The sequence below is a fragment of the Onychomys torridus genome, chromosome 11 (genome assembly GCF_903995425.1).
Source record: "Onychomys torridus chromosome 11, mOncTor1.1, whole genome shotgun sequence".
Classification (NCBI taxonomy): Eukaryota; Metazoa; Chordata; class Mammalia; order Rodentia; family Cricetidae; genus Onychomys; species Onychomys torridus.
The window spans coordinates 24485425-24500320 of NC_050453.1; the positions used below are offsets into that span (position 1 = coordinate 24485425).

General features: G+C 42.9%; 1 protein-coding gene across 3 annotated transcripts in view; it reads left to right on the top strand.

Moving 5' to 3' along the window:
* LOC118593445 (carboxyl-terminal PDZ ligand of neuronal nitric oxide synthase protein) overlaps window positions 1–14896 on the top strand; it is a 91052-nt gene that overhangs the window by 14031 nt on the left and 62125 nt on the right. For 2 of the 3 annotated variants that reach the window (XM_036202918.1, XM_036202920.1), the window contains exon 2: window positions 297–370. In XM_036202918.1, coding sequence (XP_036058811.1) covers window positions 297–370 — 74 coding nt within the window. The remainder of the gene's footprint in view (window positions 1–296; window positions 371–14896) is intronic. The other variant, XM_036202919.1, reaches the window with a different exon arrangement.

Here is a 14896-nt window from a genome sequence, read left to right on the forward strand (position 1 = left end):
CCTCCTTCCCCTCCCCTTACTTTCTCTAAGGACATTTAGAGCCTTCTTGTGCTCCCATGAGGCCTTCTTGGCTCCTTCCCATCCTCTGTGCCTGGAGAGACACTTTTCTAAGTGCTTGGAGGAAACTGATCAGACCAGACACATGGCATTTGCCACTTGTCCTTTTAAAGCAATCAACTCTGAGCCTCTTAGAGGGAAAAGACCAGGAGCAAAATGCATGTGTTTGCGTATGCAGCAGTAGCACAACGTGTGCCCTGGTTCTGTCCTGAGGACAAGCCTAACTTATTCATTTACAGCTTCTTTTATTGCAGAAAAAGGAATGGACATGGGATGAGAGCAAGATGCTGGTGATGCAGGACCCTATCTACAGGTAAGAGCCCAGCCCAGCTCGCAGGAGGATGCTGAGCCCTAGGGACCCTTCTGTCTCCTAGAGCCATCTCTTACGCTGGTGGCTGCAGACCAATTTAAGTAAAGTACTAATGCCTCTCCCCTCTGAGACCTGATACTTCTGTGGATGTAATGTCTTTGAGATTAAAAGTTTTTCTAGTGATGAATTGCCTTGAGGGAGGCTTGAAGGATTTATCCTTGCTATTTAATTCAAATGGCCACATTGTAATTGGAGACCTTTTCAATTTGTGCTGATTTTTGTGCTACTTGAAATTCCGTAATTGCATAGCTATTGATCAGGGGAAGTGGGATAACTAAGTTAGCTCATCCCCCATGCTTCCAACTTCCCAGTTGCTGTGTCTCCCACTTTTTTCCTCCTTAGAATTTGAACATAGAGAAGAGGTTTTGATCATGTGAAAAAGCAAAATGTCCCAAGGAAACCTCCAGTACAATGTGTGGCCCGAATGCTTATGATCCTCCAAAATTCATCTGTGGATATGATCTCTTAACCCTCAAAGTGATAGCATTAGGATGGGTGGTATTTGGAAGTAATTAGGTCATGAGGACAGATGTTTGGGATTAGTACTCTGGTAAGAGAGGTCCCAGAGAGCTATTAGCTTGCTCCTATCACCAAACAAGGCCAGTGCTCTTGGGTACCATCTCTGAACCAAAAACTAGACCTTCATCAGATACTGAGTTTGTCAGTCCCTTGATCTTGGACTACACAACCTCTGGAACTGTGAAATGTAAAATGTTGATGTCACAAGCCGTGTGGTTTATGGTGTGTTATTGTAGCAAATTGAAATGACACACACTCGGAAGTTGCTTTCACAATTAGATTGGTATAACTCCCATAGAAGTTTGATGGCTGCCCCCCACGTGTTTTCTCTAGGGAAGAGAAAACCAGTAACAATAACACACAAAACCCAGGGCTGTCCCCAGAACCATGGCATGTTCTTGACTTGTGGGTATCATTCTTCTGTCCTGGATTCTGCAGATCCACCTCATCCCTTCTTCCCATTTTTTCCACTGGGAGAAGAGTCATCCTTAGGAGAGTTTGGAGAGCTAGAGTTGATTTTTGCCTTTGCCAGCTCTCAAATTATTGCCCTGCATTTGGTGATGAAGTGGATAAGGGTTCTTTAAATAGTTGTTTTATTCTGTTGTTGCAACGTTATTTGTTTGCTTGTTAACTAGTTCATCACCCTGCTATTAGACTGGAAGGCTCTTCACAGGAGGAACTATTCCCTGTTCACCTTTGTGTATATGTTGTGTCAAGCCTGTGCCTGGCCCATATGAGGCACTTAATAAATGGGCAATAAGTGGTCAGATGAATGCATTAAATTACTATGTGAAAATTAGCATAAATTATGGTAATTCACAAGAGAGAACAATTTCTTTCTACTTGATTGATGAGAAGATGCTTTAAGAAATAGATTGCATTGGGCTTAGAGGCTATAAATAGACAAGCCACTACTCTGTGCATTTTGTAAAAGAAAAAAATGTTATGTGAATATGTGGTGTCTGTGTGTGCATGCCACATGAGGGTGGGTGCCTGTAGAGGCCAGGAGAGGGCACCAGATTTCCTGAAACTAGAGTAACACTGTGATACAGATGCTGCAAACTTGGGGCTTCTGTCCTCTAGAAGAACAGCAAGTACTTTCTTCAACACTGAGTCATCTTTTCAACCCCCAGGAAGAAGGGTTTTTGTTTGTTTTTTTTGTTTTTGTTTTTGTTTTTGTACCATATACATAAAGCAAAGTGACCTTTTACAGATGCTGTTCATGATTTTTATTTTTGAGACAGTGTCTCTGTGTAGCCCTGACTATCCTGGCCTGGAACTCACAGAGATCCACCTGCCTCTGCCTCCCAAGTACTCAGATTAAAGATGTGCACAACCATGCCTGACTTGTTCATGAATTTTAATTTTGCCTATTCTTGGTTGGAAGGAATTCCCCATTTCATATACTTCAGAGAAGCTCTTTACTTTTAAACAGTTTTATTGAGGTAGAATGACATAAAAAAATGAGAATATCTTTAAAACAAATAACTTGGCAAATTTTGATACATAGATACATTTGTGAGACATCATCTAAGCCAAGACAGTAGATATTGTTGTCACTTCCCAAAGTAACCTTGTGTCCTTCTCTAGTCCTTCCTCATCCCACTCCATCTTCTGCTAACCCCCACACTCTACTATTGAATTCTGAGAGACTTCTGGATAGAAGTCTTTTTTGTGTTTTTGATAAATGGATCTCTGTGTTTGAGGCCAGCCTGGTCTACAGAGTGGGTTCTAGGACAGCCAGGGTTACATAGAGAAACACTGTCTCAAAAATACTTTTAAAAAAAAAAAAATTGTGGGTTTTTAAAAAAAAAAAAACAAAAAACTTAATTTAATTAATTAATTTATTTGACAGAGTCTCATTATGTAGGTCAGGCTGGTCTCAAACTTGCGATCCTCCTGCCTTGGACTGCTAAGCACTGGGTTTAGAGGCAGACACTACTATGTCTTATTAAAGTTTCAAATTTTGATGGAAGTCACATTGATCATAAAATCTTTCATTGACTCGAAGACTTCCTGATTTCATCTAGAGGTGTGATTCTTTCAGGTTTTATGGTCATGTGGATGATTCAGTTTGGTTCCGTGTGAGGGATGGACCAAAGTCTGCCTCCCCGCTTACTCCACCCACTTCACTATGTCCACTCCCGTTTTTGTGCCACCCATGGCTAGCCAGTTGTCCTGGCCCCATTTCTTGAAGATCATCCTTTCTCCACTGAACTGGCTTTGCCTCTTTGTTAGAAATCAGTTAGCCATGTCCTCATGATCAATTTCTATTCTATTCATCTAATTGTAATGATTCTTGAAATTGCATAATAATGACCCTCCAACTATTTTAGAAATTTCTCTCAATTTGTGTAGTATATCTTTTCCCATCTATTCACTTTTAGGAATAAAAAAATACTTTGAGGAGGGGAACATCATTAAATTTTAAAATGAGTCTTTCTTTGCCTCAGAACACATGCCAGGCGGGCTCGCTCTCTCTCTCTCTCTCTCTCTCTCTCTCTCTCTCTCTCTCTTTCCCTCAGATACACACTTACACACACACACACACACACACACACACACACACACACAGGCACACACACAGATTTTTATAAATGTTAGAATTTGATAGGCTATTCTAGATGCTATATTTACTTCCACAGTGTGGAATTTAATGGTTCTTAAAAATTGCATCATGTTATCATTTATTTATGTAACTAACTATGTCAGGTCTTAGCTTGTAGTGTTTTCTAGACTTTTAGGAATATTTACAGCAATTGCTTTGAATTCTATTTTCTGTGTTCTTTAGTGTTATGGTTTTCTTAGCCTAAATACAAGAAATGAAGATACTGTGTCCACATATCAATGTTAACTGCAATTCATTTGAGCCTGTTTGGGTTTTGAACTTTTGAGAATCCCGGTTCAGTGAGAGGCCCAGGATGACTATGGGAATGTGATAAGGATCTTGCTATGGAATTTAGACTTGCACAGTTGGGTGAGAGTTGCAAATAGAAGGTCTAGAAAGAGTTAGAGCAAAGTTTTTCCCAACCTTGCCTGCTGTGGGTTATGAGTCAGAGCATCTGGGAATGGCCATGAGCCTGAGCTAGAGTCTGCTAGGTTTCCTCTGCAGAGGGGCCGAGTGCAGGGTCCATGGGAGGCTGCTGGCTCTCCATGGCAATGCTTTTGAATCTGCAGTAAAGCTTCTGATGTCAGACCTGGGCTCACTGCTGTTTAGCAAAGCTGACAGCCGTGAAGGGGAGCTGGAAATAGGGCACACCACAGTGAGGACAAACTCCAAAAAGTAATTCAAAAGAACCATGATGCCCTTCCTTCCTACCTTCAACCAGTGATGATCTCCAGAGGAGAGCAGCTGCGGCCTCACTTCCACCATCCAAATGTCTCACCAGTTTGTCTAATGGGCAACCCCCAAAAGCGACCTTTGCGGGAAGAAGATCCTGGGACCACAGGTTTAGCTTGGCTGAGTTCACTCAGTAAGAATCTACACAGCAGATCCCAGTGGCAGGCTGACTCTCCCTCCTAGTTTTCTGTTAAGTGTTGCCTTAATGAGAACATCTTCTTCCAAGTCACACATAAAGCTATGGAATAAAACAGAGATGGGCCAGGGAAAATGAAGAGCGGGACGGTTTTATTGTTGTCGTGTGGTTTTTAACTCTTTATTAACTTTGGATTTCATTTTCTTCATGAGGATACTTATTTTACTTTTTTTTAATGGCATAGTTCCTAGGATAAAAATAAGTTCCATAGTGTATTTACTTATTTCCCATTGTGGAAGCCATTGCCTTTGAATTTTAGTGTGGCTGCTGGAAATCCCCTCTCCTCCTCTCAGTGAGAACCGACAGAATTAGCAGATTTGACTACATCACTCCCTGGTATTTCCATCCCTTGCTACTAGAGACTGAACTACAAACAACCCCCACCTTTTCTTCTTTTAATGCTAGAGGGAGTAAATTAATATGACTCAAAGCCTTTGGGAAGCAGACTGGAGTAATTCTCCAGTCCTTTAAATGACCAAACCACATAGCTTTGTTCCCAACAGTTTTCTAGACGAGTCTCAGAAATGGCATTAGAATGCAAACAGCTGCTGTGGTAATTTGGAGTCAGGGCAGGTGTATTCCAGTGTTGATCTACCTCCATCCATGCTTCGATTTTTGAGTGAGTGAGAAATCAGTTATGCTGGGTTACCTAGGGAGGGAGGAAGGAGTGAGTGGAAAGCTACTGGGCACTGGCGTATTTCATACAGGGGTATTTCATTCTGAGGCCAATTAGGAGACAGAAACCATAGTGATTTCAACAGAGTTTTCCAGTATTTATAAAACTACTTGCATAAGCAATAGGTTATTAAATGGAAAGCCCAGTGTCAAAGGCGACTTCCCTAAGAATTGTTGACTAGGGATGTCCCTGGGGTTCCCAAAACAATGCAAGCAATTTCCACTGTTATTGGTTACCCACCAGAACTGGTTGATAAGAGCCTATTACTGAAGACACTTTATACCTTGGTCACAGGGCATGGAGAAATAAAGTTGGAACTGAGATGGAAACTTCCTCTCTGCTCTGTAGCATTCATAGTGTTATGCAGGATACTGGAGGAGAATCAGCAGCAGTCTTAGGCAGCTGTGGACCTTGTGTATAGCACTGACAACCGAACAAGATGAGTTCACCCGTCCAATAGTGGCAAGTCTGTTATGGGAGTGTCATACTTTGCTTTGCTATTTGACATAGCCCAGACTCATCTGAGAAGTGAGGCTCAGTTGAGGATCTACCCAAATCAGATTGGTTTGTGATTGTATCTGTGGAGAATTGTCTTGTGAGTTGATGTAGGAGAGCAAGCCCACTGTGGGCAGTAGCATTCCTCCATGGGTTCTGCTCTAAGGTACCTCAGTAGTGGACTATGACCTGGAAGTGTAATCCCAATAAACATTCTTCTCCCCTAAGTTGCTTTTGGTCATAGTGTTTATCACAGTCACAAAATGAAACTAGAATAAGGAATAACAAACCACCTTCTGATGCCCATTCCACAGGAGGGAACTTGCATGTGGTGCTGGAAACATGGCTAAAAGCCCATGGCTAGGGAGATGATAGGCCTTAACAGGGAAGCTGCTGCTGCTACTTTGCTAAATGAATATGATGTACCTGTCTAATTGGCTTCTAATTATTATCTGTGCTCCTAGAACAGTCAGCTGTGGTCAGAGAAGCTGCTTTCTTCAGTGGTGTCTGCAGAGAACCATGAGTGATTGAAATACAGAGAATAAACCACTGTTGAAGCCTAGACATAAGTGAGGCATCTATATCCTTCTTCCAAGACTCCAGAAGCATTGTATAAGAAGTGGTAGAAAGAATGTTAGAGCAAGAGAAAGGGGCAGTGGCGTGGAGCTCTGGCTTGTGGACATGACCTAGCTGTTGCGTTCTTGAACTCACAGCATCTGTGATTACTTACCCAGGATTTCTAAGAGACCACGGCCTGTCCACAACCTGTCATAGAAGAGGAAGAGGCTTGTTGGACCTGTGTTAGTTGCTTTGCTGTTATGAAATACCCTGGCAAAGGCAACTTAAGGGAGAATGGGTTTATTCTGAGTCAATTTAAGGGTACAGCCCATCATGGCCGAAAAGTGAAACAGCTGGAGCTTGAGGCAGCTGGTCACATGACTTGCAGAGTCAAAAGGGAGAGTGTACTGAATGCTTTGGATGGCCTCCGTTTCTTTTTATGTGGTATCTAGGGTTCTGAGCCAGGGAATGGTGTCACCCACAGTAGTCAAGTCTTCCCACCTCAAGTAACCGAATCAAAATAATCCTCCACTGGCATGCTTAGGGGTTCATCTCTCAGATAGTTCTCGATCTAATCAAATTGACAGTTGAAAGCTGGACAGTAGTGGTGCACGTCTTTAATCCCAGCACTCAGGAGGAAGAGGCTGGTAGATCTCTGTGAGTTTGAGGCCAGCCTGGTCTACAGGACGAGTTCCAAGATCCAGGGCTACACAGAGAAACCCTGCCTCTTAAAAAAAAAAAAAAAGACAATTAAAATTAACCATCCCAGGGTCCTAGCCCTTCCTGAAGACGTGTATGTAGATAATGGTTGATTGGAAAGAAAAACATTTCTTCATTGTGTTGTAGCCACTGGTAAGGTGTGGATGCTCCTGTAAACATAACAATCCCAAAGAAAGTCTTTGGTTCACAAAAGTAAACAAATAAATAAATGACATGTAAGTAGAAAAATGGGATCAGTTAAGAAGTAGATTAGGGAGGAGAAGAGGAATAAAAAAGAACAGTGGGTATGTGTGTGAACATAATCAGAATATACCATGTCTGTGTATTTAAATGTCATAATTAATAAAATTTACTATTATGTATAAATAATATATGTTAATTGTATTAGTCAAGGTCCTAGGAACATAACTGAAGTCCCCAAAACAATACAGGCAATTTCCTCTGGTTTTGGTTACCCATCAGGACTGGTTGATAAGACCCTATTATTGAAGAGACTAGTTTGTTGCTCATGGCTTGCTCAGCCTGCCTTCTTATAGCACTGAGGACCACCAGCCCAAGAGTGGCACTGCCCACAGTATGCTGGGCCCTCCTTCATTGATTATCAATCAAGGAAATGCACCACAGGTTTGTCCACAGGCCAATTTTTGTGGAGGTATTTTCTCAAGTGAAGGTCCCTCTTCCAAAATGACTATAGCTTGTGTTGAGTTGGCATGAAGTTAGCCAGCATAGTATGTTTCCTCACATTCTGGAAAGACATCAAATTGCAAGCAAAGAGAGTTTATTCTTAAATTGTGAGTTCATAGTAATAAATCTCTAGAATTCAAAGGATTTTAAGCTTGCCTACGGGGCGGGGGGGGGGGGATATTGCCTGCTATGTTGCTTAGTTTTAACTGTCAATTTGACAAGCCGAGATTCATAAGAGAAGACAGTCTTAACTGAGGATTTATCTAGAACAGGTTACCCTCTGGGGTGTGTTGGTGGGGAATAGGTTTAATTGTTAATTCATTTGTGAAGTACCAGCCCACTGTAGGCAACACCATTCCCTAGGCATGGGTCTTGCTTGATCTGCATAAGAGTAGAAAAAGGTAGGCGAATAGCAAATAAGCAGCGTGGATGTATCTGTCTCTGCTCTTGACTGTGGGTGTGATGTGACCAGCTGTTTCAAACTTCTGTCTTCCTAAAGTAATGCTCATAATTTGGGGTTATAAGGCAAATATACCCCTTCTCACCTTAAGCACTCTTAGTCAGGGTATTTTATTGCAGGAACAGAAAAGAAACTAGAACACCTGCAAAGAAACATACTTTTAGTAGAATGAGAGACAGAAAACAGTGAATTTTGTAAAGAATATGCCAAGTTAAGTGCCTGTCAAGTGCTGATGCTTAGAAAGAACTCCTTAAAACATTTTAATTATGAAAATCAAGCAGAAAAGATAAAATCCTAGGTAACTTTGGGGAGAGGCTTAGAAATGAGTGAAAAGAGCATCATCCATCCTGAAGGAAGGATGAGTTTGGATGGAGGAGAGGTGAGAGAGAAGAAGATGTGAGGGCATCTGGGTGGATGGTGGAAGGGGCTCTTTCAGCGAGGGGTGTGGACAGACGCTTTCAGTCACTTGTGGCCGTGGAAGAAAGAATCGTGATGTGATGAACTGTAACTTCATGATGCGGTGAGGCAGAAATCTATTTTAAGATGAGTCAGTAATGTCCTAACAAAGGGAAGAGGAGCAGTTCCTAGGGGACCAAGATTGGCAGTCTGTACAGTATATACAACTTTGGAGTGTTACTATTTTTAGGCATGTAATTACACAGAGCTCTGACCTCAGATATTTAGGTAGGATCATGTCATTATGAGAAATGGTAGATGTGCTGGGATGATTCTGCTCCAGAGCAACCTTTCTCTGTTAGCCAGCTTTTAGCCACAATAGCAAAATATTCAACCCAGGTTATTTGTGAAATAAGATGAGGTTTTATTTCAGCTCACAGTTCAGGTGTCTTCATTGGCCTGCACCTCTAGTGAAGGTTGCTTATGACTGCAGCACATCCTGGAGTCAGCGGTCACATCTTGAGCCAGGGACCAGAAAGAGAGAACATGGGTGTGGATTCCATAGTCTCCTTTTGGGGGACATCTCCAATGACCTAGGGAGCCTCCTATAAGACCCCATTTCCCAAAGATTCTGTCATCATCCAGTTATCACACTGAGGGACCATGCTTTTAGAAATGAGCTGTTGAGGGCACAGCTAAACCATAGCACCTGCCTCCAAACCTCCACAAGCCCCCGTCAAACCCTGGCATGCAATCCCATTCCCACTAGACTCTGGAAGGAACCCTGGCTACAGAGAGTCCTAAAAGGTCAAGGACAGAGGTATAGATCTGGAGCTTGAGCCAGCCCTTGCTTATGGCATGTAAATGGCATTATGACTCCCTGCAGCTTCCTGGACTGTTTCTAAAAGGTGAGCACCTTTCCCCCATCCTGCTCTTCCCTCCCATTATCTAAGTTCTTATGTGGCCTCTACTAAACTGGAAAGATTGCTATCAGGAGTGTGAAGGCCGCCCAGCCTAGGGATCTCCCCCTGACTCTCCTATGTCATTTCTGGGCAGCTCATTTGACAGATAAAATTATTCTATCATTCTAGCCATGAATAATGCTTCATGAAGAGTTGATGTTTTATTTCTCCCAGCTTTGAGACCTTTCCTTGGCAGTGTCTCATACATATGCATGAATAAGAAGAACTCACCCAATTTTCTGCATGGGGAACATTATGAAAAGAACTAAGACGGGGAGGGAGGAGAGCATTCATTCTGTCTGGCTTCAGCTACCTTCCACAGCTGCCCTGTGATCCCTCATTCACTCTGGTAGAAATCTCCCCCCTCACTAATGTCCCAGCCCTTTTCACCTTTTTCTTTAGATGTAATTCTAAATGGTCTTATTAAATAAGAAACACAGAGCCAAATAAAGAGTTAAAAGCTGAAGCATTTATTTAATTATTCTTTATCTATAAAAAATCAGGAGTCAGATATCGGGGTATGAACTTAAATGATCAGAGAAGCTGCAGAGAAGCCCCCAGTGACCTACCTCTTCCATTCCTCCCTCCCAAAAGGCTGAGATCCTCTCTAAATACCACCTTACTACTTCCTGTCTATCTGTCCTCAGTCCTCCAAAACCTCTATGGTTAATTTTGGTCATCTAGTGGCTAGCTCTGCCCTCTGATTCAAAACAACTGATTCAAAACAAACTTTGTCAGAATGCAATTAAAATATCATACAACTTGCAAGAGTATGTCCTCTGTCATCCCTCCTTCCTTCCCAAAGTCATGTCTTATAGTTAGTTCCTCATGGTCTGGCTTTGATATCCTTCATAGAAATAGCTCCCTCTGTGTTCATTGTGTGTGTTCGCCCATATGTCCAAATGCACAGACATTTCTCTTAGGTTCTTCTGCATCATTTCAGCTGTGTCCCCAACACATATGCTTCTCTTGCCTCTCTTTGATTTCTGCTTATTTTGTCTCTGCCTCTTTTGTCTTTTGTCTCACTCCTACATAGTTATGGGCAGTCTTTACATTACTCTGGGGGCAAGTTCTGCATTTAGTCTTTATGCCTCTGTGGGATGGGAAAGGTCCCCAGAATGCCATTGGTGAGTCTCAGTAAACACTTAGAATGGACGCTGAGTTTCCAGCAAGGATGGATGACTTGTAAATCATTTGCTGAAGCCTCATGCTCCATCAGACAGATGTCTGACCTTTCTTCTCCTCTGGTTTCCATCCTTTGCTTCCAGCCCTTCTCTTCTAGTCAGTATATCACTCTGTAGAAAGCAATGGGCATGGACATACTAAAGGACTTAGCCCTTATCCTAGAGGCTTTCACTCTGGCCTCTACTCTCTATGACAGGCTTCAGACTGATGTTTAGGGAAATGTGATTCAAACTTGAGGTTGTTGGGTTTTTTTTTAACATTCATTTATCATTGTGTATGTGTACATGGTGGGTGGGACATACATGGATGTCAGGAGACAACTTTGTAGAGTTCATTCCCTCCACATTTATGTGGGTTCCTGGGATCAAACTCAGATCACCAGGCTTGCACAACAAATGCCTTTACCTGCTGTACTGGTTGGTTTTTATCAACATGTCACAAACTTAGACATATCTGAGGAGAGAGAATCACAATTGAGAAATTGTCCTCATCAGATTGGCCTCTAGACAAGTCTGTGGGGCATTTTCTTGACTAATGGTTGATGTGGCAAGGCCAAGCTCCTATGGGCAGTACCACCCTGGGGCAGGTGGTTCTGGGTCAGATGAATACATAAGCTGAGCAAACCATTAGGGCAAGTCAGTCAGTAGCATTCATCATGGCCTCTGCTTCAGTTCCCTCCTCAAGCTCTTGCCCTGACTTCCTTGCGTGATGGACCCTAGCCTAGCCTGTGAGCTGAAAGAAACCCTTTTTACCCAGAGTTACTTTTGGTCATGATGTTTTGTCACAGCAATAGAGAGCAAACTAAGACACCTGCTGAGCCATCTGGCCACCCCTCAAACAAAAGTTTTTTAAATGGCCAAATTTGTTGTATAAAGTAAAATAATAGTTTTCTAAGGGGAAACTATCAATATTCCTGGTATCATCAATAAGTTATGATGTAGCCATCTTACCTCCCTGTTTAGGGTATTATATTTGCAAATATATGGATACTGTTTTTTTCAAAGCTCAGTATAATTCCACATTGCAATTTTCCCATGATGGCTTTGGCTCTAAAAGTACCAAAGTGAAAGTAGCATTGCAGGGGCTCTAACCTGGCTTGGCGTGCAATGTACTGTAAGTGGGCGGACACTCATGTCAACAAGATGGACACGGGAAAGATTGCCTTCTAATGTGAATATAACAGGAAATATCAGTGTCTGGCCAAAACAGGTAAGAGCAGCAGAAATACACCAACCTGTGAGCTGTTCTAGGCACAGACCAGATCAGTGATGTCTAAGTATAGAGAACAAAGAAAGGAGAGAAAGAAGGGTCCAGTCACCTCCACTGGGAACTTCAGTACTTTTACAGCCATCCTTTCTGTCTCTTGTGGCATCCTGTTTGATTGGAAATTCAGTCCTGATGGAACTTTGTGTCACACCCTCAGCATTAGCACTGTGGAGGCAAGGCCCATGCCTGTTTTGTCCACTGTTGTTTTGTCCACTACACTCTCTACCTGGAAAGATCCTTAGTATATAATGAGTACCCAGCATCACTGCGTGACAAGGGGAGGAGGGGGTAAGGATGGATCTGCTCCTTTCCTGTGCTATAAAACACTCATTTCAGGGCTGAGGTCCTAGCTCAGAAATAGTGCTTTGCTAGCATGGGCAAGATCCTATGTTATTTGGTGGGTAAGTGCACCATATTATTCTTGTAGAGGACCTGAGTTCATTTCCAAGTACCCACATAGTGGCTCAACCATCCATAAATCCAGTTTTAGGAAATCCAATGCTCTCTTCTGAACTCTGCAGGCACCAGGCATACATGTGGTACGCATACACACAGAGACAGGCAGACAAAACATGCAGGCAAAACACACATGAAATAAATAAATCGTAACAATTTTTTTCTACAAAAGATCCTGTATTGGATCCCCAGCACCATCCAAAGAAGTGAATTAATAAATATAATCTTTAAAATGCTCATTTCAGAAGGGCCATTGAGCTTACTGATCTTCTTAGTGGCTGTTGCTGCAAAGAGCCATAAAAGGAAGCATTTCATTGGGGGCTTGCTTACAGTTTCAGAGGGTGAGTCGTCCATGCCTGTCATGGTGGGAGCAGAGTGATAAGGCTTGGCATTGGAGCGGTGTTAAGAGCTTATATCCTGATCAGCAGAGAGAGAGAGACTGGGACTGTGTGAGATTTGGAAACCTCAAAGCCCAACCTCAGTGACAAACCTCCTCCAACAAGGCCATGCTTCCTAATCCTCCCTAAACTGGCCCACCAACAGGGGGCTAAACATTCAACTATATCAGCCTGTGGGGGTCATTCTTATTCAAACCACTACAGTGGCCTTGTCCTGTGTTCTTTTTGGTTGCCTGAAGAGCAGCCCACGGGAGAGTAGGTAAGCAGGTGTGGGGGACAGCTGAAGCTGACTCAGTAGCCTCTCTGGGCCTGGCCTTCTAGGGCATCTTTTACACTAATGATGAAAATCCAATTAGGCCAACTTTAGAAAACCTTTCATAATTAAACTTTGTCTTCCAGGGAGAGGATTACTCTATGGAGGAAGAAGTGGGGGACTGGGGAGCCAGGCTGGGCCCTGCTCCGCTATGTAATAATTTTCATTACTCAATGCTTCCTTTTCTCCTTCTTAAATATGCAAAGAGAATTGATTTAGAGCTTGTGTAAGGCACTGAAGAATCTCCAATGGGAAAGTGTGTGCAAAGGAAAATGCCCTCCCTCCCTGCTGCTAGTCAGGCATTGGCCTGGGTGTCCATTGAATGGTCTGGACACCCCCTAAGATATATATCTTTGAAAATCTGATTAAAGCTGGGGGAAGACTATTCTTGTACACTCCCAGCCATTCTCTTGCTTCAGCCTTCCAAGTGCTGGGATTATAGATCATAATTTTCAATTTGAGGGATACTTGAGGACTTACTGTCCTGCAGACCCATGAACTCCAAGGCATAGCCTTTCATGACATTAAGTGTTTGGTACCATCTTTATAAATTTACTTTGAAAGCCAAGAAGATTCTCCATGAGCCCTCTTACTTCTCAGGCCAAGTAAGAACTGGTAAGCTAAAACAAAAATCCAAGCTGTCTAGTTTTCTTAACAATTTAACGTTTAAATGATGATTGGCTCCTACACCAATCCGGGAGCCATTTATGTCTTGTTAGAGGAGTTTTGCCATTCAGAACAAACCACTCTTGTATTGATGAGTTTCAAATAACCTTAAAGGAGAGGATTTGCATAAGGGGTAGCCTTTATGCTATCCTCAGTGTCCTTGGAACCTTCTGGGAAGTTGGCATAAGGTCTGGGTTTCACACCAATCTAAAAAGCAGGCAATGTCTTGGTGATATCGTGATAAGGCTAACTGCCTTCCAGAAGCAACAAATAATAACTCATGGGAAGGGCTACTATGTGACCAAAACTTTAAAGCAAATGAGGATTGCCCTTGACTTGATGATACAGTCCCTAGCTAACAGATCTTTAATATTAATAGACAACTTGTAGGGTGGCACCAGGCACTGTCACCGCTTAGCCCACAGCGGCCACTTAAGGCACCTTGCATTGAAAACACACTACTGCAATGCCCTGTTTTCTGGCCTGGCTAGTAAGCTTTCTGTGATCTTTCTTGTGTCTTAGCACTGTTAGGAACGTCACTGGATTGCAACCCTGGATTTTTTTTCTGGTAGTCTCTTAAACTGGAAGAGTTGTATGTACAATTCCAGGATGAGGGGAAGGGATGGAAGGATGGGAGGATGGAATGAGTTGGGACAAGCTAGAGGATGATGGGATGGGGTGGGGTGGGTGGGGCGGGGTGGGGTGGGATGGAATGGAATGATGGGATGGAATAATTTGTAGTTGGAGAGCTTCTCTCCAGGTTCCACCAAGCCCCTGCGGTCCCACAACCCATGTATAAAATAATCATACAGACACTTATATTATTTAAACTGCTTGGCCATTAGCTCAGGCCTACCGTTGTCTAGCTCTTACTCTTATATTTAGCCCATTTCTGTTAGTCTATACTTTGCCACATGGCTTGTGGCTTACCGGTGTCTTTACATGTTGCTTCTCATGGCAGAGGCTGGCAGTGTCTCCTCCCAGCCTTCCTGTTCCCAGCCTTCTCCTCTTCCTTGTCCCGCCTACCCTATCCTTCCTGTCTGGCTACTGGCCAATCAGCACTTTATTTATACAGAGTGATATCCACAGCAATAATTGGATGGGATGAAGGATGGGATGGACAGGAAGTGGGATGAGATGGAGGATGAGATGGAATGAATAGGAGTTGGCCTGTCTGAG